General features: G+C 42.9%; 1 protein-coding gene across 4 annotated transcripts in view; it reads right to left on the reverse strand.

Annotated features, from left to right (window-relative positions):
* Nucleotides 1-4,371: 4,371 nt before the first annotated feature.
* dscamb (DS cell adhesion molecule b) overlaps nucleotides 4,372-26,911 on the reverse strand; it is a 114,845-nt gene continuing 92,305 nt past the window's right edge. The window contains exons 12-33 of one of the 4 annotated variants that reach the window (XM_089013631.1): nucleotides 23,705-23,901; nucleotides 23,425-23,521; nucleotides 23,039-23,167; nucleotides 22,146-22,313; nucleotides 21,582-21,652; nucleotides 20,917-21,160; nucleotides 20,200-20,346; nucleotides 19,565-19,720; nucleotides 18,390-18,529; nucleotides 18,094-18,247; nucleotides 17,895-18,012; nucleotides 17,532-17,698; nucleotides 17,179-17,277; nucleotides 16,792-16,980; nucleotides 16,399-16,689; nucleotides 15,232-15,408; nucleotides 14,524-14,554; nucleotides 14,318-14,433; nucleotides 14,094-14,243; nucleotides 12,572-12,772; nucleotides 12,198-12,500; nucleotides 4,372-6,980 (exon numbers count right to left, since the gene is read on the reverse strand). In XM_089013631.1, the coding sequence (XP_088869757.1) occupies nucleotides 6,502-6,980; nucleotides 12,198-12,500; nucleotides 12,572-12,772; nucleotides 14,094-14,243; nucleotides 14,318-14,433; nucleotides 14,524-14,554; nucleotides 15,232-15,408; nucleotides 16,399-16,689; nucleotides 16,792-16,980; nucleotides 17,179-17,277; nucleotides 17,532-17,698; nucleotides 17,895-18,012; nucleotides 18,094-18,247; nucleotides 18,390-18,529; nucleotides 19,565-19,720; nucleotides 20,200-20,346; nucleotides 20,917-21,160; nucleotides 21,582-21,652; nucleotides 22,146-22,313; nucleotides 23,039-23,167; nucleotides 23,425-23,521; nucleotides 23,705-23,901 (3,824 nt within the window). In that variant the 3' untranslated portion in view covers nucleotides 4,372-6,501. Of the gene's footprint in view, nucleotides 6,981-12,197; nucleotides 12,501-12,571; nucleotides 12,773-14,078; nucleotides 14,244-14,317; nucleotides 14,434-14,523; nucleotides 14,555-15,231; nucleotides 15,409-16,398; nucleotides 16,690-16,791; nucleotides 16,981-17,178; nucleotides 17,278-17,531; nucleotides 17,699-17,894; nucleotides 18,013-18,093; nucleotides 18,248-18,389; nucleotides 18,530-19,564; nucleotides 19,721-20,199; nucleotides 20,347-20,916; nucleotides 21,161-21,581; nucleotides 21,653-22,145; nucleotides 22,314-23,038; nucleotides 23,168-23,424; nucleotides 23,522-23,704; nucleotides 23,902-26,911 lie in introns of all 4 variants that reach the window. The other 3 variants (XM_089013632.1, XM_089013629.1, XM_089013628.1) reach the window with 3 other exon arrangements.

Genomic DNA, 26,911 nt, shown 5'->3' on the forward strand with positions numbered 1-26,911 from the left:
GGGCGTGTCAGATGCGACAACAGCTTGGTGAAATTAAACTAATAACAAGAGTATGCAGTGTGAAATAATTTGCTGTCTGCTTCCGTGTGCTTGAAAGATGGAATTCGTCAATGAGTTCACATCATCATCCTCTTACTGTGAAAATTCTTAACATGGATTTGCTCTTATGCGCAGACGCCTCCAAAAGTCATTTATTTGACATTTGCAGAACAGAGTTGTTATTTTGATTAGTCCCGGATGGTGGTGACTGTTGGAATTTCTCAGTATAGACAAAAAAAAACAAGCAGAAATAACTCTCAGAGACTGATAAATTCATCACATTTGCATTCTTGATGTAGGACACGCACGGTCCCTCACACTTGAAACTGACTTCCGCACTGGGGAAGATTACATAATGATTTCAATTTAATGCCATACAAAAGAAAAACGCTTTGTTTTGAAAATTGTTTCGGACAAATTTGCATTATCATCACCTTTGTTTGAGTTTGTGAGATTAGATGTCTTAAAATAATTGAAAACGGAGGGAGAAAAGGAGCTGAATTGTTGTACGGAGTTTCTAATCTTGTCACATAATTGGGTTTGTGTGTTTGCGTTGCGTTGATTCATTATTTCAGATGAAGTCCGACGTGCATGCTTTTTTTCTGATTTATAACCATCCACGTTCACACTCAAATCTAGGGATAATTTAGAATGTACCACAAACCTGCCACCCATCCTTTTGGAATATGGGAGGAAACCGGAGCACCCGAAGAAAACCCACATAGGTACGGGAAGTACATGCAAACTCCACATAGGACCTGGACCTCCTCCTGTGAGGTTGACACGTTCACCAGTGGACCACTGGGCCGCCGGTTAAACTGCAGTGAGGTAAAAATCTACTGTCTGGATTATTGCACACAAAAGTAAAAGCTGAGGCGGCAGCGAGTTAACTGAATCATTGAGGTGGCATATTGAGGCGACAAGCAGTAATAAGCCTGCAAATGGCTTTTGGCACATGCACGTGTCTTTTGAACAAAAGTAATGTTCAGCGACAGTTGATGACCAGCGACCCTACAGAAGTGATGCGGGGGTGCGAAAGCGGGGGTGGGCTGACTGCATGTGGTGGTTCCACTCAACTATCATCAACGAAAAAGGGGAAAAGAGCAAAGCCAGCAGGACAGCCAGATGATGCAGAACGGGAGAAAAATCAAGAAGGTAATTTTGCATTGAAAAGTTGCGTAATAACATTATTACCGGTATAACTATTAGGGCACTGGTGTCAAGGTCAAGGCCCGGGGGCCAAATCTGGCCAGCCTCATCTTTTTATTCGGCCCGCAAAGCAAATCAAACTTGTGAAATTCCATGATGCCTTCAAATTATCCCATGAAACCACAATAATATTCATTTTTTACTTCAAATGTCAAAACTAGTTAATCATTCATTTGTTGTGTGCTCTCTGTAATATGTGGAAGGGATTAAACATTCTAATGGCTTCTCCAAATTCATAATGGCCCTGGAGAGGAAATCGTGACTATTATGGGGCCCGCAGCAAGACTTTGATATTGCGTATTAGGTTGAAAAATGAAAAATAACAATCTTGTGATTTACTGCCGTCATTTTCTGGGGCGAAAATTTTTAATTGGGTGCCTGCACTGTGTCACGGTTCGCGTGGTGGTGATGGCGGGTTCGGATCCCAAAAAGCAGGCAGGAGGGAGCAGGAGGTTGTTTGACAAATTGTATTAAAATAAAGGTCAGCAGTAACAAAATGTAAAACATCAAAATGATCTGAATGGAAAAAATACAAAGTAGCAAAAGAAGACCAAAAGTAAAAGCCCGCCAAGGTTAAACAAACACGTACACGATGCATGCTGCAACCAAGCAGCAAACAAACAATGAATCGGCACCGGATGATCGTGCCAGGTGTCTTTTTAAGTGTCATTGATTATAACGACCAGCACCTGCGAGGCTGCCGGCAGGGCTGACGTCGCTACCCGCTGGTCGCCAATCTGATCGGGACGACCAGCACCTGTGCAGGTGCAGGCGAGGCCGACAGCGCCCCCCGTTGGTCGCCAACCAGATCATGACAGTACCCCCCCTTCAAGGGGCTGCTTCCAGAAGTCCCAACAGTCTCCCAAAAGGTCCACTCGCCAGGGAACGGTCGGTGGAGAGGGCAACCGCTGCCTCTCCAGCATACGACGGGCGGCGGCCTGATGGGAACGGGACTCGGCCTGGGGTGGACGAAGACGCGGCACGGATCGTCGTGGGCGTGAGTGCGATCCCTCTCGCACGTTCACGCGACGGCGCATGGCTCTGCGTGGACGTCGAACTGCCAGGCGCAGAATGGCACCCCGTACGGCCGTATGGGACCAGGTCTCGGCCGGACGCCGACGTGGGCGTGAACTGCCCGGCTCCGGGGGAACGAGACGGGTCCAGAGCCGCTCCGGGATCCAGCGGTGAGTGGGGTCTCGGACTGACATTGACGCGGACGTTGCACGGCTCGTCGTGGATGAGACTCAATCCGTCATGCACGACGACAGCGTGGCTGGACGTGGGCGTGCAATGCCAGTCACCCAGGGTCACCCTGGACGGCCACCTGGAAGGAGGTCTCGGCCGGACGTTTACGTGGACGTTGCGGCTCGTCGAGTGACGCAATTCAAACTCGACGAGGCTTGCGCTAACGTGGACGTAGCATTGCCAGGCACAGGGTGGAAATGAGACGGGTCCGATGTACCTGCGGGATCCGATGGTTGGCCGATTCATTCTGTCACGGTTTTGCGAGGTGGTGATGGCGGGTTCGGATCCCAAAAAGCAGGCAGGAGGGAGCAGGAGGTTGTTTGACAAATTGTATTAAAATAAAGTCAGCAGGAACAAAATGTAAAACATCAAAATGATCTGAATGGAAAAATACAAAGTAGCAAAAGAAGACCAAAAGTAAAAGCCCGCCAAGGTTAAACAAACACGTACACGCTGCATGCTGCAAACAAGCAGCAAACAAACAATGAATCGGCCCCGGATGATCGTGCCAGGTGTCTTTTTAAGTGTCATTGATTATAACGACCAGCACCTGCGAGGCTGCCGGCAGGGCTGACGTCGCTACCCGCTGGTCGCCAATCTGATCGGGACGACCAGCACCTGTGCAGGTGCAGGCGAGGCCGACAGCGCCCCCCGTTGGTCGCCAACCAGATCATGACACACTGGAAGCGGATACATCCATAACTGGCTCAGAAGCAAACTGACAGGGTCTCATAAAAAAAAGAAATAAAAACTTAAAAGAAAAAAGCAAATGGCACCGAGGTTGCAACTCCCAAAAGATGTGATCACTTTTGATATTTGAGCGCAAGCACACATCGGCATTCTTTGCGTCTTATACATATCTGTTCATCATGACAATGTACACCTCATCTTTGTCTGCCTTCTGAAATAAATTATTGAGTGTTCCAGGTTCCGTGTGCCTGCAAATCTGCAAATGGTGAAAGTACACCCTTGCAAAGGCCGCAGGGTTGCCCTTGATGATGTCTCGTTATACAAATTTCGCTGCAAGAGCTTCCGACCACTCGACGACTGCTGAAGTCTGCAAACTAGAAACGTGTCGGTCGCGCACGAACGGACTGCAGGAGACGGCTCTTTGAAGTGAACGACTGGAGCCGGCTCTGATGAGGCCGCTTGAGGAGCCGCTTCTCCTCCCCCTCACTCCCCGCACCCATTTGAAGCCGCACGTGATTGGTCAAAATTCGTGCTATGTTGTTTTACTGCAAATAGTTAAAAGCTTAAGCCCATTTCATGGTAAGATCAGAGCATTGTCATCAAATGGTGAGTATAGTTTTGCTTTTTTGATTGTTGCTGTGCTGATGACCATTTTGTGTTTTGGAGCCTTTTACTGAGCGAGTTGCTTGTTCTGTAGCCACAAGGGGACATAAGCCTTCTTGTGCCGGTCCCAAGCCCAGATAAATACAGAGGGTTGTGTCAGGAAGGGCATCCGATGTAAAAGCTTGGCCAAAACAAACATGCGTATCATACCTCTGAAGATGGAGGTTACTGATTCGCTGTGGCAACCCCTTGAATGGAAAAGCCGAAAGGACAAGAAGAAGTTAAAAGCTTAGGAATATACACATAGATTGGAATTTGTTTTGTCTTTGTTTTGCGATGGGTCTTTCTTTTTGTACTTTATTTTTTGTAGTACTCCATGGTTTACGTTCAGAAAAATATAAATAAAGCCATATAAATTTAAAAAAATCATATATTGTATGTTTTTTGCATTAGATACGTTAGCACTATTTTTGTAATTAAATTAATGTAAGCAACAAAAAAACTGAGGATCCATTTGGGAAGAGCTGGTTCTTTTTGGTGAGGCAATATGAAAAACCGGCTATCTAAAAAGTGTCAGAGCGCCATCTGTTGACCAAGGCAAGGAGATTAATTTTCATTGTTTCTAGTCACATTCCTAATCAAATTGTATGTTGGGCTTATTGAAGACTAAATTGTCCATTGGTGTGAACGTGCTCTGGCAATTAGCTGGGTACAGGAATCAGATTCGACACGTGACAGGTCATGTTGGATAGAAGGGGTATTTTTGAGGGGGTTTATTTTACCTGTCGAGTTATTTGGTTGTGTTATTTTCTGTAATATGACCTCAAACAGACTCGATTATATGATTGAAGGTGAGCTTTTGAAACTTGAAAAAGTTGGAAAACAATTGTAAATACTGTAATAACACATATATATCATATAGATGTCGTACAAGATGGCGCTCAAGGAGGTAGGCGTCAGCAAGTGTTCTCACGAGCCTTGCGTTTTTTAGGGTTGTTTTTGTCTTGTTTTTGTGTTTTCTTTTGTCACTTTGTGTTGTTGTATGTCGTGTGGAACGGATCCGGATTGTTTTTCAGCATTTTTGGCCACACCATTCATAAAGGAGGAGACTATGCTGAGCAGTTGCGCCTTTTCGGCAGCATGAATATGCCAGTTCTGTTTTTGAATGGGAGGCATGTCAGTGGCATTTGACTGTCATCGCTGGACACCACAGGGGGTATTGTGCTTTTTTGCGCCTGTAATAGGCAGCATCTTCACAGCCCCGCTTTGTTCAGCGGAAAGGTCGATGCTGTTGGACAGGCTGGATGGATGCATGGCTTGAGGAGCCCGCGATAAGAAGAAAGGAGCGTCAGCGCAGAGCACCGATGCGTATGTGGAACTGTCGCGGCTTGGAATCGAAGCTGAATTATGTGGGACAGGAGATGTGAGACAATCAATCTCTCGTCGACAATGGATGCTACAGCTGCGTGTTTGCTTTCAACATTTAGCTTGGGGTGGACGTGCACATTCCACCATGACATCCCTGATCTACTGCTGAAAAGGACAATTTGATCCTCTCCTCTTTCATTTACAACTGCATCATGTCACCAAGAGGGTACAGAAAGTGCTGAAGAATGAATGACTCTTTGTGTCTTTGTGTTGTCATATTATTTGTTATTTAGTTTTTTTTTTTGTTTTTTTTCTTACTTCAAGATGGCGCAGCGAGAGTGGCTACCTTTCCAGCAGATCCTGTATTTTTGTTCTTCCTTTCCTAACTTTGCTGCTGTAAAATGTAAATTCCTCCACTGTGAGACGAATAAAGGTACACCCAATCCAATATATAGAAAAAAGGGGGTTGATTAATGCCAGTTTGCTATCTCTGTTATAAAAGGTTGAAGAAAAAGGTTGTCCAAAGAGATTTGTTTGAGAAAAAATAAATAAATACATCAGTAACCTTGAGTTCCAAAACAGATGTGTGCAAACATGACTAAGGACTTTATTAACCAAATCATTTTCCCCATAATATCCACAAATAAAAGTGATTTCTTTTTACTGTATATATTCACATTGTATTTTTTTTTAATGTGACACACAAACAAAAAGAAAATACCTTTCTTGTGGTTTCCCGCCATGCAGTCGCCCGAAGTTGATAAACATTATGATTGCCGTATCTCTTCTCGATTGGTTGGTTCTTAAACTTTCTCAGTCGGCCGATCATCAAACGCACTTTACTCATGAAAATAAATTATGAAAGCATTCTTCACCTCCAGAGTACTTTGTGAGCTTCCTCCATGACACTTAATTTTTAAAAAATATTTTCTAAATTTTATAGTATAATAGTAATCATAATTATGTCTCTAATTGTCCTTGATATAAATTCAATAGCATTTCCCCCAGCCCCCCGATCTCAATAATTAAATAAATCACTTTGTCAAACCCTCTTGTGTTTCAGAATAAAAGAATAATCGAGTAGAAAATAAAAGCTCCCAAAAAGGTGCGAGGGACTGAAACGTGTCAAAGCAACACAAAAGAGCAGAAGAGGAAAGAAACGAGAGCAAAAGAGACTGACTTGGCGAGAGAAAGAAAGAAAGAAAGAAAGAAAGAAAGAAAGAAGGAAAAGCATCACCATCAGACACATGTCAGACACGACGGCTCTATATACAACAAAGTGTGTTGTGGAAAACCATCCTCGGTGTGGCCGTCGTCCAGCAGCGAGTCCGCAGGCTCATCCTAGCGTTATACCAGAGTGTATGACTTGGCATAGGGGTTGTTGCTTTGTTTCAGGTGTCCTCTGGAGTCCAGCAGGGACTCCTGGGATGTGCTGAGCTTGGCAGCCTGTGCTTGGGCCAGATCCCCAGTGGGCGGGACTTCTGCTCTGACCTCACCTCTCGCCTCTCCCCGTTCCCGGACATCCCTGTGAGGGAGGGTGGACGCCGTTCCCGACTGCCACTGTTGCACCTCCCTGGGTGAGGGCACTTCCATGAGGGTGGGCTCCATCGGAGGGGGCCTCTTCAGGGTACGGCTCCTCTGGGGTTCCAGGCAGGTCTGGCCCATGGCTCCTCCTCCCGCAGCGCCTCTCGTTTCTCCCATTGCGCCGGCGGAAGCTGCGCCCGTCCCTCCGCCTGCGCCGCCGCCTGCTCCACCGCCACGGTGCCCGCCACGGTTCAAAAGGAAGTCCATGCGAAGGTAAGGCGGCAAGTGCACCAGCTCTCCTCCTGGGTGGCAACAGCATATAAATGCACAGAGAAGATCGTTGAAGGCGACTGAATCAATCAATCAATAAATCAATCAATCGATCGATCAATCAATCAGATGCCAATCAAAGATGACCGCACGCTACCCGTACATAGGGCTGACCTCTCAAAAGTGCTTCTCATATGACTCCAACGACATGACAGGCGCATGCAAACATTGACAAATTTCAAAAGTGTGGGATGCAAGCAGATTACCTTTTTTCTCCATCACCAATTTATTCAGTTTTAAAACTCTCCCTTAACTTTTAAAGAATATATCAAGAGTTTCTGAATTACATTAGAGTTCAAAATACATATAATTCCTGATGTAATCCCATTTTCTGACAAATACAATCCAGAAAAATCTATTTTACTGTCAAAACGCTGAGGATTTATCCCCAGGGTACCTTTTACAAATTGGGCTCATGATGACATTAGGGAGGGCCTTCTGCCCTCTCATACTGTTCCTGCTCCATTATTCCCTCTGCCACGACTGCAGGTTGGAATTCTGACATGCTTTCTCCAATTTTAGAATCCCGCCGCTTCAAATGACAACGCACTCAGAGCTGGAAATGTCATTGTGGTCAACGTTTGCACGGTGACATGGGTACACCTCGGACCTGGAGGTATTGTGATACACATTACCGTTATTCCAGTGGTGGGCCATCAGAGCCAGCAAGGCCTTCTCTGCTGGCCTAACATAATCAGACATCATTATCATAATTATAATAAAAGTCAATTTCATTAAAAAAGTATTTTTTTCTATCTATATATATATATATATATATATATATATAATTATTCTACATACTGTTTTCTTGATGTTATATTATATCCATTTGGTTATGCTCCTTTCAGTGTTGTAGTTTTAGGTCAGAGTTTTTAATCCAATCAGAATTCAGCTAGCTTGTGTCGCCAGGCTGCATGAAATCTGACCGACGCCTTCAGAATCAACAGTGAGGGCGTCTGTGCGCTTTACATGAACGGGCACATGTAGTTGATATATAGTTGCGATAGCCAATCATATCACGAGTTGGCACAGTAAGGCCAGCTAGAGGGCCTCGCGTTGAACATCACATGTACGCGTCCTGTGATTGGATACTCACTTTACCTCAGCCATCAGCGGAGGCAGCGCTATGCAAATCAACCAAGCTACAACAGATCAGACCCGGAAACTTTAGCAGAAAAACCAAGTATATCTACTCGCTTTTTTAACCCACAATAGCTGAAGGAGAGGACAACTCGCTGTCGCATGTAGGCCTATTCTCAAGAACAAATGAAAAAGATTTGTTTACTTTTATTTTCAACAAATAGTTCGTTTTGTGAATGTCTTGTTGTTTTTCTTATATTACACTGACATTTTGTAATTTTGCGTAAAATCTTGTTAAAGATTGCATATTCTTGGTGGACTTAATAAAACTTTGCGGACAAATGATTTTAAATTTCCTTTTATTTTTAAGTGTTTGCAGTATCACCTATAGTGACAAGTTCTAATTGCTGATGCAGATTTATTGATGTGTAATTGCTCCGGAAAATAGCCTGTGTTGTAGATGATTAAGGTGATGCCACGCCCAGTACTGCGTGCGTGTGCCTTTGTAAATGATATCTCCAGCCGTTGTGTCATAAATTATGGTATTACGAGGGATATTTGTTCAAGTCGGACTAAGTAGGACTTCAGTGAAGGCCTCGGTGTGAAATGCACGGACCGCCACTGCGTTATTCTAATCTTATAGCAATCTTCACCCACTGTGTATCTATCTGATTTATGAAAAAGCAACCGAAATAAAGTGAATTTGACATGATTCATGCAAAGGTATTGTATTTAAAAGTCAAATAAAAACATCACTGTATTTGACAAATAGTTTTCTGAGATAAAAGTGTTGCTGCTGTGTGGTCGACACAATTACATAAAGTAAGAAGATATTAGTTCCCTACTAGGCCAGCGTTGCCTTACATTTAGTCAAACCATGGCACGGAAGGACGTAATAAATTTGCCCATATTGCAGGTTATGAAACAGAACATCAGCTTTTCATTGCAGCCATTATGCGGAAAATATATAAAACTCTTAGACCCTGAATGATCAGACGGAAAGTATATTATAAATTATTATAAATTATTATATCGATTGTTAATTTCTCCACTGTGAGACTACTAAAGGCATATCCAATCCAATGCTCTATAGAGTGTCTTCTTCTTTTCCTTTTGGCTTTTCCCTTTAAGGGGTCGCCACAGCAAATCAGTGTCTTCCATCTTTCGAGGTTTGATCCGCATTTTTGTTTTGGCCACGCTTTTACGGCGGATGCCCTCCTGACACAACCCTCTGTATTTATCCGGGCTTGGGACCGGCACAAGAAGACTTATGTCCCTTTGTGGCTACAGAACAAGCAACTCGCTCAGTAAAAGACTCCCAAACACAAAATAATAATAATAATAATAATAATAATAATAATAATAATAATAATAATAATAATAATCCCTCTAACATGTCAATTAAAAAGAAATAACTGCATCATAGTATGGAGACAATCCAATACAGTATTTCCATTTGACTGTGACGTGGATTTGAAGCCTTTCTCTCTCAATCGACTGTCCTGAACTGACCTTGGGGGGATGTGGGGGGGGGGGGGGGGGTTGTTTTCTCTGTGCAGTCTGATTATCTGACATTGACCGTTCAATTGATACCTTGAGAACCAAACTAACACACCGACTAAGCTCCAGTGTGACACGAAATTGCTATTTGTTTCTGAAAGCAACATTTTAATGGGGGACATTAGAGTGATTTGAGACGCTTGTCCCCAGCACAAATATTCAAGACATTGACATTGAGAATGAAACCTGAAATAAAAAGCGATGGATCGGTTCACCTTACCTCACTCCTTGGTGCTGCACACACACACACATGCACCCCCCCTCCCCACACACACACACACAAAATGATGAAGGATGACCTGTAGGTATATTGATTTGCTCTTCATCTAAAGCTCAATTTTCAGATGCCACCTCCATTAACACACCAGTGGCTGATGTGTCTAACACAGAAATTCTCATGGGTACAATACATCTTTTTGGCACCCTCTATTCAGTTACCAACCACAGTCATCCAGTATCTAAAACAGGGGTCGGGAACCTATGGCTCGCGAGCCATATTTGGTTCTTTTGATGATTGCATATGGCTCGCCGATAAATATTACATATTATAATACATATTGTTGTTTTTTTCATCGTTCATTTCCCGTTGGGGCTGCAGTTGGCGGAAAGCGCAATTTTGATTGGATGACACTGACCTAGAATGGCCGAAAGCGCCATGTTGATGAGCCCAACTTGTGCACTTCAGCGTGAATGCACTGGAGCATTAAAGGAGAGAAAATGTTCTGATTCTAATTTGCAATGAAACAATACCATCGATGAAACAGTCGAATGTCAGTGACATTTTAACAAGCCCCATGTTAACGTTAGCATCGACATACTTCTGCGAGAAGTAGATTGCAGATAGCAAATGTGGAAGCTTATGAGCCGTGTGCAGGCTAGCTAGCAGTAACTTCGCCTCTGGACCGGCAAATTGAATTTCATTCCGATCGTTTTCCTGGATTTTTACCAAACACGAGGAACCGAAAACCATCCGTGTTAACGGTGAGTACTATCACAAAGTTATTTTAAATAATACATTCTGATATTTTGTTGAAAACTGGCCGCGGGTGTGTGTGCGCGCGCACGTGAGCGTTTGTATGTGTGCGCGCGCGTGCGTGTGGCTCTCGCTGAAAAGCATTTCTAAATATAAAGGTTCCCGACCCCTGATCTAAAAGCTTGACCAACAAAGAATTTGCAGTTTTTATATATGTACATATATAATATTCAATACATGTTTTGGCATCCTCTATTGATGATGATGATATAACCTTTATTTGTCTCACATGAGAGAAATTTCTATTTCACAGCAGCAAACTTCTGAAAGGAAGACAAAACGAAAAAGAATAAGCAGAAAAACAAAATGTAGGAACTGCTGTAAAGACAGCCACTCTCACAGTTCTATTCAGTACATACAGTATATAATATTGAGAATGTCAAAAAGATTTACTGTATCCATTATATATGTGTGTAAAGGATCAAGGCGTTTGAGCATAAGAGCTACAGAAGGATGCTCAATATATCTTACAGGGAACACCAGACAAATGACTACGTCAGACAGCTAGTCACCACCCTTTCTGGAGAACAAGAGCCTGTACTCTCAATGGTGAAACGTCGTAAAATGGCCTGGTTTGGCCACGTTATAAGGCATACCTCACTATCCAAAACCATCCTGGAGGGGACAGTGGAAGGGAAGCGGAGAAGAGGAAGACAGAGAAAGTGCTGGATGGACAACATTAAGGAATGGACAGGCTGCAGCTTCCACACCCTGCTACGAACTGCTGAAGACCGAGAGCGCTGGAGATCTCTGACTGCCCAAATGTCCATCATGGCACCCCTACGGCCTTCTAGGCCATGGGATGAGTGAGTGAGTGAGTCAGTGTGTGTGTGTTTGTGTGTGTGTGTGTGTGTGCACGTGTGTGTGCGTGCGTGCGTGTGTGTGTGTGTGTGTGTGTGTGTGTGTGTGTGTGTGTGTGTGTGTGTGTGTGTGTGTGTGTGTGTACCCGTATATTTTGGTACACAGGTCTTGGGGACAAAACTTTTATTTAACTAGTATTGGTTATTTTAACTTTTATTATTGCAAGTACAATAATAATAATAATAATAATAATAATAATAATAATAATAATAATAATAATAATAATAATAATAATAATAATAATTATTATTATTATTATTATTATTATTATTATTATTATTATTGTACTTGTAATACATTTCAGTTATAAGCGCCTTTCAAAACTATCAAGGACACTTTACTGTTATACATGACCAGTGAGCTCGATTGAAATAACCACTCCTCTGGCTCGTAGAGTTTAGGTGACATCATTGATTCAATGATTGATAATGAAAGTCCTGGGCAGATAAAATTTGGTATGGCACACATAGATATTGCAATCTGATTGGACAAGGAATGGGACATACACACATTGGAAGCAGTGCAGCCAAAAGAGACGCTATATGAGATTAGGGCAATAGACTGTTGGTTGGGACCAGCAGCAGTGACTTTTGCAACCCTGACAGAAACCGATTGCAACCGATTCCTTGACGCATCGACACGATGACACCCTTACCTGGTCTATGCGCTTTGGGGGCGGCCATATTCATCACACGGCTGACATCCTGAGGCTTGGGTGGAGAGGCGGTGAAGCGACAGATGCCCGACTCAGATGGCGTGCTGGAGGTCAGGCTGTCGGTGTAGTCGTTGGTCCCAGCTGTCATCTGCTCGGAGGAGGTGTCAGAAATGAAGCACTCGGTGATGGTGAACTTTGCATGGCGGAGCTGTTCCTCCATCTTGGCGTGCTCGTAGGCTCTGGCTAACTCCTCATAGGTGGAGGAGGCGCTCTCGGTTGATACCATGCTGCTTCGCGCTCGATCTAAGGATGACAACCACACCCAAAAGCATAAGAGTCTATTCGGTTCTGAATACCGTCCATTGGTTACCCACCTGTGTCCTGTGATGGGCTGACACTGTAGCTGTCGCTCTCCTTGTCCACAGATCCATTCGCGCGTGGCGTGGGGAGCCTCCAATCGGTCGTCAGTGTATGTGAAGAGCTGGTGGGGTGCGGCCGGTTCAGAGTCCACTGGCTGGCGTATCGGCTTCGTGCGGCGGCGGGACCGGCTTTGGCAGTGCGTCTGGCGGTGGGATCTGATGGGGTAGAACTGTGTCAAATTTATCTTGCCGTAACGATGAGGAAAAAAGTGGGATTAATAACACTTGTTCATGCAGGAATACATTCATAGTCACGCTCAGTTTGTCAGCCAAAACTGAGCCCCATGAGTGAATGAGGCTTAATGAAGTGGCGACTGAGTGCCCAATTGCATAAAGAGCAATAAATAGTGTTGCAAGGTGAAATGTATTTCACGTATGAAATAAGAACATGCAAAAGTCACGCAATTTTATCTTGCTTCTATTTTCTACTGCATGTTATTAACCTTCCATTGTCGGTGTTAATGCAAATAGTTGAGGAGTTTTTGGGTGGGCCAACAGCCATCTACCTCATAGAGTAGATTCAGCTGTGCACTTAACAGCAAATAAATAAGCAAATAAATAAATACAGAAACAAATAAACACAAACCAAATAAATAAACAAAACAAACAGAAAAAAGAGATACATAGACAAACACAAACAAACAAACAAACAAACAAGTAACTAAACAAATAAATAACTAAATGAATGAACAAATACATAAAATTAATAGTAATAAAGAAATAAACATAAATAAATAAAAATGTGTGTACGCTGTGTACAATAAAAATGATTTCTGACTCTCAGCACACCTCATTGTAACTTTGGAAGGGTGTGCAGAATGGTTTTGGCATCATGTATTTATTTTCGCGTGGGGCATTAAGTTCCGTTTTAATTGAGGACAGGCGCCGGCCATGACAGCGCAGTAACTAGAGTGTTGATTTGGAACACTCTGACCTTGGTAGAGGCTCTTTCTGGACACTGTTATTGGAGTTTGATGCATACTCTTTTCACAAGGTGTGACTTCACTGTTAGAAATAAGCGTTCATACAGAGTAGAAAATTCTGGAATTTTTCAATGCCAGACAAAATATGAAGTGCATACAGTATATATCTGTATTGCTACACGGTCACGTTTCCCATCTAGGGACTGCACAGTTTATGCATAAGTGAGCGCAAGAAGGCTGGGGAGGTGTGAATGCGAATGTGTCAGGTGAAAGCAGCGACACAACTACTCTTCATTTGTTTCGCTTCGTTGGAGCACAAACAGCAAGTTACTTGATCGCAATGTTGCTGAGTGATCATCATCATCATAGCTGGAAGTCACCTCATTGATAAGGCGACGAGTTTTCAGAAATTCACAAAGGTGAACTTTGTCAATTCGGTAACGGATGTTCAAAGGGTTTGTTCATGAAAACGATCACAGGAATAAGTACAACAACAAGATGGAATATTTTGAAAAGAGGAAATAAAAATGGGCACTAACAGTGGTGGGACTCACTGGTTCCGGGCCTGGCATCGGAAACATCCACCAGTGGTCCAGTGGATTGGGAAAGAGACTGGTAGTGGACCGTATGTGTCACCGTGGACGATTTCTGCTTGTTTGTGTCGCCAAAGTCGTTATCGGTCAGCAACACCGTGGACCGGTCATCTGCCGTGTCGAATGAAGCAAATAGGAGAGCGTGTGGGAATTTTATTTCTTTTAGTTGATAGTCGAGGTCTTACCGATTGTCTCCATCGTGTCTCTCTCTTCGATGAGCAACTGCGCTCTCGGAATATCGATGTGCATTCTTAGCGTCTGTTGCTGCTTGTTGACGTTTTCTGGAGTCCGAGTGTTCTTGCTGTGCACATTTATGGGGGTCGGGAAGGTATATATTTTTTCCTGTTGCTTTACATTGTACAAGGCATAGATTGTGATGTAAAATACTCACCTCATTAGCATTTCTGCCAGGCTTTTTGCGTCTGGGAAGTGAACAATGAAATAAGGAAAGTTACGAAGAATATAAAGCTGTTAAAAATTCAAATGAGAAGTGGAAAGTAGTAGCTCTTTCTTGCATGCATACACAAAGACAATTACACACGAGTACAGATTCATGATTTACCATGAAAATATTGGATAGACGCGTGGAAGATGAAAAGGTTGGGCGATGTTAACTCATTCACTGCCATACCCGAATTTATTCGGGAATTGAATATATGAGGTGGAGCGCGATTCCCAAAATTGTTTGCGTTTTGGTTTTTCTTCGGGAGCAGGGTGCCGATGAAGCAAGTTTTTTCCCTTCCACGAGGGCGCAACATATGCTTTTTGTACAGCCGTCCCCACTCGCACCTTATATTACTCCAGACCCAACCAATATGCATGTATTGAATTGTATTTTGGACAGCCGCCGTCATTTCAAGCTCAAATATCTCCACACCCATATAACTCGGGAATTTACTATTTTTTCTGATGAAAGAAGACAGTCTAAGGTTTCTTACGCTGCATTGAATGTTTATGTAGTCCTAAAACGCAATATTCTGTGGGTCCTAGAATTTGAATGAAAATGACAAAAACCCTGGCAATGAAGTTGACATATCTTTTGCACATATCTGGCAGTGAATGAGTTCTTGACAAAAATAATTTTAATCCAAAGGCCAACCTCGGAGTCTTTTGAGCCTCTGCTCCCTGCGTCTCCTCTTTAGCACCATAAGCATGATGAACACCAGGGCGGCCACCACAAGGAGAGACGTGATGGTCACCACCATCTTCAGACTTCCGCTTCCTGACATGTTGTCTGAGATGGGATCACCCGTTTTCAGCAGGGGAGGAATGGTACCTTGAAAGAAACAATTTAGATTATTTTCTTTAAAATGAGCAATTATTTTATTGATTGATTGGTTTATTTGTTTATTTATTTATCCCTCCGTTTATTGATTTATAGATGTATTTATTTATTTATTTATTTATTTATCGCTGTTGAATTGTGCCACAGGCCAAATCCTTCTCCACAAAATGATTGGTCTTTTTTTTAATTTGAGAAAACCAATACAATACAATTGTGTAGATTGCATAAAGAACCCTGTGTGGACAGTGAATTGAATATGATAATACTTCTCCAAAGGATCAGCCGTTTTTATTTGATTTCCCAAGTTAGAGAATACATTTTGCCATGATCCGCGGGAGACTAGTGTTGAATGTTAGCTTTTATTCCTGTCGCTGAGCTGCCAAACTGACGAGCTCCCCCACCAAATCATGTTTGCCCACATGCGGCGAAAAGCGCATCCACGCTCACACGTCTGCCATCCTGACAGGCTTTTTAAATTCCTCAAGCAAAAGCCCTCAAATAAAATTAATGAGTCGGATAGAGTGTGGCATTCTCATCGCCTCTTGTCTGTCCGCCTTAAAAGCATCCTTTCGGTGTGAATGGCACACTCTGTAGTTGCACAGTGAAGCTCTCGCTTTGTCAACTACAATGAAATATGACAGAAGAAGAGTTGTTTTCTTACACTCCTGGATGTGTGACAGAAGCAAAATGTCCTTGCCACTTTAGAGATGACAGTTGTGCAAGCATTTCTCCATAGTGTCATAGACAGACAGACAGACACACGGACACAGAGATAGATAGATAGATAGATAGATAGATAGATAGATAGATAGATAGATAGATAGATAGATAGATAGATAGATAGATAGATAGATAGATAGATAGATAGATAGATAGATAGATAGATAGATAGATAGATAGAACAACATCATTTCCTCCTCCCCAACAGTTTCACAAAAAAAATCCTACTTTGAAATGAACGAGTCCAAATTTCGAACTCACTTCCATCTATACTCAGAGTGGCAAAAGTGAGCTTCTTTTCCGCTGAGCCAGCACTGTTGATGACCTTCATTTGCAAGTCGTACCAGGTGGCTTCCTGCAGGTCGTACAGGATGTAGCTCTTGGTCAGCGACGTGCGCTGAGCTGTGGTCCAGGTGGCTGAGTCCACAGCTTTGTACTCGAGTATGAAGGAGGTGATTGGACAGCCGCCGTTGTTCCAGCCAACCAGATTAAGTCTGGCGCGGGAAGAGTTGATGCTGGTGAAGAGTTCATGTTCTTTGGCAAACTGCGGTTCTGAAGAGCAGACACACACGCAGCCGGTATAGCAGAAGCTTGGCTTTTTTTGACCTGATCGTCACAATTCATGTCATCCATGCACCAATTAATCCATCATACCTTTCCCGTGAGTTTTAGCTTCAATAATCTCACTAATTCGGCCTGGCCCAACAGCGTTCTGGGCCGTCAAAGTGAATTTATACCAAGTGCCGCACTTTAAATTTTCCAGACGGTACAAACGCTCGCTGGGACTGATGGGAAAACTTCCCCACTGCTCGCTGTTATCCTCTGAGTACTGCAGGATGTATCCTGCCAATGAAAAGATGACACAATACGTTCTGAAAAAAAATCTCTCAACAGCAATAATAACAATCTTATTCTTCTATAGATTGATTTCCCCACCAAGAGAGTCCCCACCAAGCGTGATTTGATTCGTGACTGTTCACTGTTTCCCAAGTTTCATCTGATAAATAATGTGCATCCGAAGTTGATACCAGAATATCTCACCTCTGATGGAGCTTCCGCCATTGTCTCCTGGTATCCATGACAATGTGATTGAAGTTGAGGTGGTCTTGGTCACTGTGAGACGTGGCTGATCAGGAGGCACTGCGGATGTTAACGATAAAAATGAAGAAACCAGCAAATAAAAAAATAAATAGATAAAAAAAAAACAGCCAGCCAGACCGACAGATAGACAGGCAAATAAATAAATAAATAAATAAATAAATAAATAAATAAATAACCATTTAGGTATCCCACTGCTTAGTTGCGTTGAAACTAATATGGGCATTTTTTGTTTGTAGTCTTGTTGTTTTTTTGTTTTTTGTTTTCTAATGGATTATCCGTGCACGGTGACTTGCCTTGAACTTGCAAGTTTAGCGTGATCTCATCTGAGCCCCAGTTGTTGCTGGCCACACAGCTGTAATTGCCGGAATCCTCTGCTTTGACTGTGCGGATGATGAAACTACCATTGGCATGGATGCTCCGTCGGCCATCAACCACGACAGGCGCAGGCGTCCCATTGGTACTGTGCAGAAAACAAAAGATTGGGTAATATAGACTGTACACATTGCAATCTAAAACAAAGCATGCTCCCATATTACTTTGGAAATGTGAACAAATGAATGTAGCCTTATTGTTACTGTGTTAATTTCAAGTTTGATATGAGTGGCAAAAAGAAGACAATATGTTTTTGCTGTGACAATTCTTGACGTCTGACTTACTTTCCTTTGAGCCACTTAATCATTGGAGGATTTTCCCCAACATATTTGCACGGCAGAACAATGTCCTTCATCCAAGGAGTGGTCACTGTACCATTAAAGGTTAAAATTCTGGCTGGAGCTAAATATAAGGCACAAGGATTGGAACAAAATGATGAGAGGAGGATATGAGGCTAGAGGACCTATCCTAGGCCTACCGCACCTTTTGGCAGAGGCTCCACGATGATTTTCTCGCTGTTGTTGCCATGACCAGCGGCAGTCACAGCCACCACCCAGATGCTGTACTGCGTGTTGCGAGCCAAATTTGTGATCCTGTAGAAATAGATGTCGGGAGAGGCTTCAAACTCGCTCATCACCTGCAAATTGGAGAGGAGAGGCGATTACTGTATCACTGCGGAAGGCCACGGTTATTACGACATCCTTGTCACATGGCATTGAGTCATTCACAGTATGAAACCGATGCCCCCAAAAAAATGTAATCCCGTGGCACACAAACACTATTACCATCGGATGCAGGTTTGAGCAGAAGACGATGTACTTCCTAATGATGCCATTGAGTTTGAGAGGAGGCATCCAGGAAACATACACCACAGAGCTGCTGGAGGCGGCAGCCTTCACGCCAGCAGGGGGACCAGGAACTAGGATGGACAGAAATGAATCAAATTTGAAAGAAGTCCAAGATGGCGCCCGAGCTGGCAGCCGTCAACAAGTACTCTCATGAGCCTTGCTTTCTTTTTGTTGTTTGTGGGTTTTCTTTTATCACTTACAGTTGTTGTGCGTCTGAGGAACGGATACACATTGTTTTTCAGCATTTTTGGCCACGACATTCATCAAGGAGGAAACCCTGCTGAGCGGTTGCGCTTTTTCGACAGCACGAATATGCCAGCGCTGTTTTTGATTCGGGAGGAATGTCGGTGCCATTTGAATGTCATCGCTGGACACCACAGGGGCGATTGTGCTTTTGCACCTGTAATGGGCAGCATTTTCACAGCCCCACTTTGTTCAGTGGAAAGGTTGGTGCTGTTGGACAGTCTGTGGCTGGATGGATGCATGGCCTGAGGACCCCGTGATGAGAAGAAAAGAGCATCAGCGCAGAGCGCCGATGCGTATGTGGAACTGCCGCGGCTTGGATTTCAAGCGGATTTACATGGGACAGGAGATGTGAGACAATCACTTTTCGCCAATGGATGCTACAGCTTCGTGTTTGCTTTCAACATTTAGCTTGTAACAGTTGTGCACATTTCACCACAATGAGGACCCGCGTGGGTTTTCTCCGGGTCCTCCGGTTTCCTCCCACACTCCAAAAACATGAATGGCAGGCAGATTGACCACCCCAAATTGTCCCTAGGTGTGAGTGTGAGAGTGACTGTTGTAAGTCTTTGTGTGCCCTGTGATTGGCTGGCAACCAATTCAGGGTGTCCCCCGCCTCGTGCCCGAAGACAGCTGAAATAGGCTACAGCAACCCCCGCGACCCTAATGAGGATTAAGCGGTACGGAAAATGAGATGAGATGAGATTTCACTTTGCTGCTGTGAAATGTAAATTTCTCCACTTCGAGACTAATCAAGGCTAATACAATTTAAATCCAATCCCCAAAAGATCCAAATGAATATATGTAATAACAAGAAAACAGGAACATTTGCTGTGTGTTTGTTTTCCATTGCGGTGTCTTACCATCTTCTTTGGTCCGCACGTAGATCTGCTCACTTCGAACACCATCTCCAGCATTAGTGAAGGCTAACACCTGAATGCTGTAGTTCGTGTACTTCTCCAGATTATCCAGTTCCAGAGATGACTGACTGGTGGTTATGTTTCTGATTTCTCCGAGTTCTAACACATGGAGGGGCCAAGATTTATCATGATGAAAGGGACACCGCACTAGTTTCATCATGGAATTTATGTTATCAAATGTATTTGCACTCTTCTGACTTTGAATTTGTATGAGCCATCGCCGTATCGTCAATCAAATTCACCAAACTCTTATCGCAAACGTTATAGCCATAATGCAATTTGAAAATTGTGACATAAAATAATACTCTTGAGAGAAACTCTTCGAAAATGTGACAGCACATTCTGGTTCAGAATAACGATGCAACAGTGCCACCTAGTGCAATACTACAATTATATAATAATAATAATACAGTAATAACAATATTACTACTACTAATAATAATAATAATAATAATAATAATAATAACAATAATAATAAATAGTAATAATATTGAAGGGAAAAGCCGAAAGGAAAAGAAGAAGAAGAAGAATAATAATAGTAATAAGAATAATAATTAATAGTAACAGTCTGTGAATACCTCCGTCAGGCAAATTTGCCCAGTAGATGACTCTGTAGCCCTGCAGGTTGCCATTGAGAGCCTCTCTCGGTAGTTGAATCCAAGAGAGAGAGATAACGTCAGGGGACTTGGCCACAGCCAGCACATTTTCAGGAGGCCGAGATGGCACTGAGAAAAGAAGCATAGGTATAAATCTTGCTGTAGTATTTCAACACATACAAGAAATGTGAACTTTTGAAAATAGCAACAGTATTAGGTGCTTAACTGTACTTATCCATTCTCTGGAAATATTATTTCCGTATGGATGAAAAAAGAAAAATGTCACATTTTGAATAAACTCAATTTGCAAATCACGATGAGCATGGATATAAATGCATATGTAAACCCACGCACATGTAAACACGCATGCACACACACACGCACGCACACACACACGCACGCACACACTCATGCACACGCATACCACACACACACACACACACACACATACACAGACACACATTTTACATGTTTTCTGGGGGTCATCACTTATGGGGACCACCCTTTCCAAATGACATTCAGCTATAAATAAAGGTCAGGGATGGTTTGTCAGCTTTTACGCAAATGCCTAAATATAAGAATTTGCCAAGTTACACACACGAATTACACGTGTTTATGTCTTCTGCGGACCACTTTTCCTCACTTATGTGGACCACGCTTTCCAAATGACATTCAGCGAAAAGAAAAATCACTGCTTACCGTCCTCCAAGGTTTTGGTGACCACCTGCTGTGAGGACGGACCTGTCCCAGCCCGGTTAGCCGCTTGGACAACCACGCTGTACTGTGTGAACTTCTTGAGATTGTCCAGCACAATGTTCTCCATCGTGTCTCCGGTGGTGTCCACGCTAATGATGGTGAACTGGTGGCTTCCCCCGGGGCTATATTCCCTGTAGCCCACCTGGTAGCCTCGGATGACGCCGTTCTGCAGGTGCTTGTGGGGAGGCTGCCAAAGACGAATAATCAATCACCCCATCTTGAATTGCATCTCATTACAATGAGCAGTCCGATCGGCCGTGAGGCTTCTTTGTCGATGACTGAGCTTTATTCATGATGAAGAAGTTTTAAAATTCTGTTTTAATCTTATTTCCTTTCCTGTTTCCTGATTCAATTAAAGCATAACAATTACTGACTTGGTTTAGGATAATAATCTTTCCATAACTTGAACGGCAAGCTCGACAGACTCTTTTTTTGATTATCGAAACACTATGGCAGATTTTGTTCTTCTTCAGTTTTTTAGTTCCTTTAATGAAATTGTAGCAGGTTGAAAAAAAAAAACAGCAACAACAACAAACACGAAACATGCAGCATGCTTTAAATGCCCCCCTGGGCCAGACTTGAGACCCCCGCTGTCAATGTTAAAATACCTTCCAGGAAACTTTGATGCTCTGTGGGGAGGTGGGCTCCAGAATAACATCTTGTGGGGGACCATCAGGAGCTACAGAAAGAAATCTATCAGTCACCATTACCATGCACTTGTGTCTTAAATGGGACAGATTCGAAACCACCAAGAGCAATTTAGTTGACAGGTTTAAATTCACTAGAGGGCGCTGTAGAGTTAAAAATATGGGATGTGAGTGCTCACGAGTCTTAATGTGCCTTGCAGCTTAATGGCTTAATAAAAAAAACAATATTCACATTTAAATGTGACAAATGCTTTACTTACTTTGAATTTCATGCTTAATCACATTAATTGAATGCGCTCACAGGAAAAGTACGAAATACATTTACATTTATTTAAATGGCTAATACGGCGGAATGATGGGCATTTTTTTCATGATTGGATCATATTACAAAATTGCAATGCAGACAGGCCTCCTAGCAGTTGTCCCTTATCCCTTATCTCTGACAGATATCCAAAGATGCGAGAAAAATGCCTTAGGTAGTCCATGATGTGACAAAAAATATATAAAAATGAGTTGTTTTCGAACCGGCTTCATCAGTGGTGATGGTGAGTTCGTTGCTCGGGTTGCTGTTGCCGATGACGTTCTTGGCAACCATGCGAATGTTGTAAGTGGAAGAAGGGTGGAGGTCAATGATGGTGGCCTGGTTGAGCTGCGGTGACACATCTTTGGTGACTTGGGCTGAAAGCCACGAAGCTGGAGGGAAAAGACAGAAAGACAGGCAATCAGAAATGATATCTCGTCATCGTGTAGACACAAGCCCAATAAAAACATGCTTATCAGATGAAAAGAAAACAATGATCACTGCCAGACCTGTGCAAAAATGTGTCCACTCCAGTGCCAGGGTTTTTGTCAATGTCACTCAAATTCCAGGACCGACAGAATGTTGTGTTTTAGTACTATATAAACATTCAATGCAGCTTAAGAAACCTTAGAGTCTCTTCCTTCATCAGAAAAAATGAGTTAATTCCAAAGTTATATGGGTGTGGAGATATTTGAGCTTGAAATGACGGCGACTGTCCAAAATACAATTCAATACATGCATATTGGTTTATATAGCACTTTAACAACAGCTGAAGCTGGAACAAAGCGCTAACATGGAAAAAAGGGAAATGCTTCCCTTTGTGGAAGGGAAAAAACATTATCGGAGGCTTGCGCTTGATAGACACCCAAGCAAGAAAAAACAAGACCCAAAGTAATTCAGGAATGGCGCTGTACATCATATTTTCAATTGCCGATTGAATTCGGGAATGGTGTTTTTAATGATAGGATGCATTATATCGGTTTAGACCTTTCGTGACGCAGCGTCATGATTCGTGAAATTGTGCTTTTATGATACGACTTCGGTACACCAATTGGAGTGCCTTCATTCCATTTTTATTTTGCTCTCACACTTTTTAGATCAAATCGGTGTTCAATACCTGATTTGTTCTTGCATTCAATGTCATATCCTATAATGGGGCTGTTTCCATCAAAGCCCATTGTCCAACGAAGAGCTATGGTCCTGTCTTTGACTTCTCGGATCTCCACCTCAGGTGGGTCGGGGGGCTCTGCGGTCAAATGTGAATAAAACAAATACAATTTCAAAACTTTAGCTTTGATCAGAGCAATTATTTTGATACCAATCTTTTTTTCTGTCCATGAAAAAACAAATATAAGGACAAGAAGAACTAGATGATACAAAGGAGACAACAAAGAGCAGGAAATGCTGGTTTTAAAAATGTCAATGTGTATACATACAACATTCGCAAGTTGACGAATTTAAGTGGACTTTTTTTCCCCAATCATCCCTTTCGAAATGCTTTACCTTGCACAGTAAGCTGTATGATTCCTCGATCTTCTCCAAAGGAGTTGATGGCATGGCAGGAGAAGAAGCCAGAGTCCTCGCGCACGGTGGGCATAATCTGTCAAGAGAAAACGCACAATTCTTCACACTGTGACTCAAGAATCTGAATGAATCAGAATCTGAAATACGGAGATCATGTGATGACAAGAGACTAATTTTATTTTCCGACAATGACTTCCCAAGAGACATATTTCCTTAGAAAAATTGTAGCTGTGTTTGGCCTGACTCTTTTGACACACACCACCAGCGTTGAGATAACTTCGTCGGCCACTTCCTTGACAGTGACAATGTATCGACTGGTCTCTGGGTTGATGATGCGTTCTTCTTTGTCCCAGCGCACCATGATGGGCTTCTCTCCATGGGCGATGCAGGTCATCTTCTTCTCTTCGCCTTGTGTGGCCAAGGTGGTATTGGGATACGATGTGATCATCGCAGGAACTAGAATGGGAAAGAAGAAACAAACCAGGAAACTAGGATCACGGTTGTCGTCACAAGTCAGAGCACACCACCAAATATAAAAAAAACTACATTGACTTAAATAACAACAGTCTGGTCTCAATTGAGTGTAGAATCCAGTGGTGGGCCGTCAGAGCCTGCAAGGCCTTCTCGACTTGCCTAAAAATATAATTTGTATTAAATAATTCCAAATTGTCTTTGAGCGTCCTTTCATTGCTTTCCCCTGTTGTGTTGCATTACAGATGTGTGTTTTCATATTGAAGCATTTAATCAATCACATTGCATTTATTACCAAGGTAAGAAATCTACCTGTACGCCTTCAACAATCAGTTCTGAAGGCCCTGTTGCATCAAAATCAATGTTGATGAAACTGTTGCTTGAACCAATCAGAGTTCAAGTTGGCAACCCAAGGCCTGCTCGAAGGCGCTAGCAACGTCAGAGTTTTCGCTATTATTGGCGAGTCATTAGCCAATCATAGTTTATCATTCGCCTAGTGATAAGAGCATACTGGCCCAAGCTAGGACATTGTGTAGCGAGCTGCATAAGCAAATATATTGTGTTTATTTAAGAGCTGTTTTGTTAACCCACAATGGCTAAAGGAGAAGAGGTATTTTATTTGGTTGAAGACAAACTGTTAAAGCCATTTTCAAGATGGAATTTTCCAGAATAGATGGACATCATTAAGGTTGGACAACTCCAAAGCTAGCAAAATAGCAAATAATATTGCAATTTTATGGGGTTATCATGAATCCACACGTTCATAGTAAAAATTCAAATAATTTAATGACAGTATTTCTTAAGGGCGGTAGCCGAGTGGTTAGCACACCGGCTTCATAGTGCAGAGGTCGCCGGTTCGCGTCCCACTCCGGCCTCCCTGTGTGGAGTTTGCATGTTCTCCCCGGACCCGAGTGGTTTTTCTACGGGTCCTCCGGTTTCCTCCCACACTCAAAAAACATGCATGGCAGGCAGATTGACAACTCCAAATTGTCCCTAGGTGTGAGTGTGAGAGTGACTGTTGTATGTCTTTGTGTGCCCTGCGATTGGCTGGCAACCAATTCAGGGTGTCCCCCGCCTCGTGCCCGAAGACAGCTGAGATAGGCTCCAGCAACCCCCGCGACCCTAATGAGGAATAAGCGGTACGGAAAATTAGATGAGATGAGTATTTCTTAAGTTCCTTTAAGTCACAAGTTATTTCCTGGACAACAGCACCCTCTCGTGGACGTGTCAAAACAATCACACCACACTCGCAGCTGATTGATTCAGATGAAGCACTACTGAAAGCATAGGAGGGACATGCACAGCCGCCACTGGTCGAATCTGTAGCTGTTTAGCCTGTTTTGAACGCAAACTTATTATTCTAATGTGTGTGAAGAATGTCTCACTAATTTTTGAAAATGCATTTTCTTTCGTGCAAAAAAATTGTTTGTGCCTGAAAGGCAAAACTCTTCTTTTCCTTTCGGCTTTTCCCTTCAAGGGGTCGCCACAGCAAATCAGTGTCCTCCATCTTTAGAGGTTTGATCCGCATGTTTGTTTTGGCCAAGCTTTTACATCGGATGCCCTTCCTGACACTACCCAAAGGCAAAACAATAAAATAAAAAATACCAACTTTGGAGATGTACCTTGTTATTGAAATTTTATGTTTGTAATGTATTTATTTGTTCATGTTTAGGCACACAGTTTGTAGAACGATCCTGTTTGGTATCATTATCTGTAAACACATGAAAAAAAAAATACATGTGTATTTCCAGCAACACACAGAGAGCATATCACTTCTTATAAATTCTCTGCGCCTGCTTTGATGATGACAGCGAGAGGTAACGTGGAGATTTTTGAGGAAGAGGCTGCTGAGACGAGGAAGAAAGCCGTGACTCTTGACTGAACTCCCATCGGTCTGATCGTGGAAGAGCCTATCTGGCAGAGTGCCGTAACCACACACCGGACTCATTATCAACACAACTAGTCTGTGAGGGCACATGAGAGAGAGAGAGAGAGTGTGTCTGTGTGTGTGTGTGTCTGCGTGTGTGTGTGTGTGTGTGTGTGTGTGTGTGTGTGTGTGTGTGTGTGTGTGTGTGTGTGTGTGTGTGTGTGTGTGTGTGTGTGTGTGTGTGTGTGTGTGTGTTTTAAAGCTGTTCATGTCTCTCACCCAGGCCGCTCAGAATCTTTTTTATTCATTCTCACACTTATACTTCTCACTTAAGGCCGATAAGTCAAAAGATTTTGGGCTACAATGATGAGGCAAAAGTGTGAAGCTGCTGAATTGGATTCCATTCGTTCTCAAGCTCTGAGCAGAAGGTGTGAATGAACTCATCAGTATCACCAAACACATAATGGGATTTTTCGTTCTTCTTCTTATCATCAATGTCAGTTCAGAGGTAAAATCCACGCAAAACTATCATTGAATTGGGCTTTGCGTGATGGAAGTAAAATCTCAATATCATCATGTTCTTGGAGGACAAAATTGGACAACAGTCACCTAAAAAAGAACAATCTGGAGTTGGATGAATAAAACACCTAAGGGTGCAAAATTGTTGTTAAACAGTTGGACTACTTTTTCACAAAGAGATGAACCTCATCCCATTTTGGTGTGCCGAGTTATTACATAGAATGAGTATGTGTCAGAGCAGCAGCATTGCTGTGGGACGGAGCGGGCAAGCGGAGCAACTCGTGCTCTTGACACATCTCAGCCACACTACACGATAGAGGATGGAGAGAGAGCGTGTACCCCTGCAGCGCTAACTATGATCCTTTTTCGCTCCCTCGTTCCATGCGCCTCCTCAAGCACGACCATGATTTAATGATGAGAGGGACCACTCTGATTATTCATACGCGGCAGACAGGTCCGCTGGGCACGCTGGTGTCTCAACGCGCACATTAGAATAGGCATGTGTATGGAAGCATAAAAACAGATGTGCACAATTTTTACTTTTAGAAAGGCTTTTCATTATATATATATATATACAGTAAAGTCTCGTTATATCGATATTCAAGGGAG

Source organism: Hippocampus bargibanti, linkage group LG14, assembly GCF_051943395.1.
Source record: "Hippocampus bargibanti isolate YZ-2025 linkage group LG14, ASM5194339v1, whole genome shotgun sequence".
In the NCBI taxonomy this organism is placed as follows: domain Eukaryota; kingdom Metazoa; phylum Chordata; class Actinopteri; order Syngnathiformes; family Syngnathidae; genus Hippocampus; species Hippocampus bargibanti.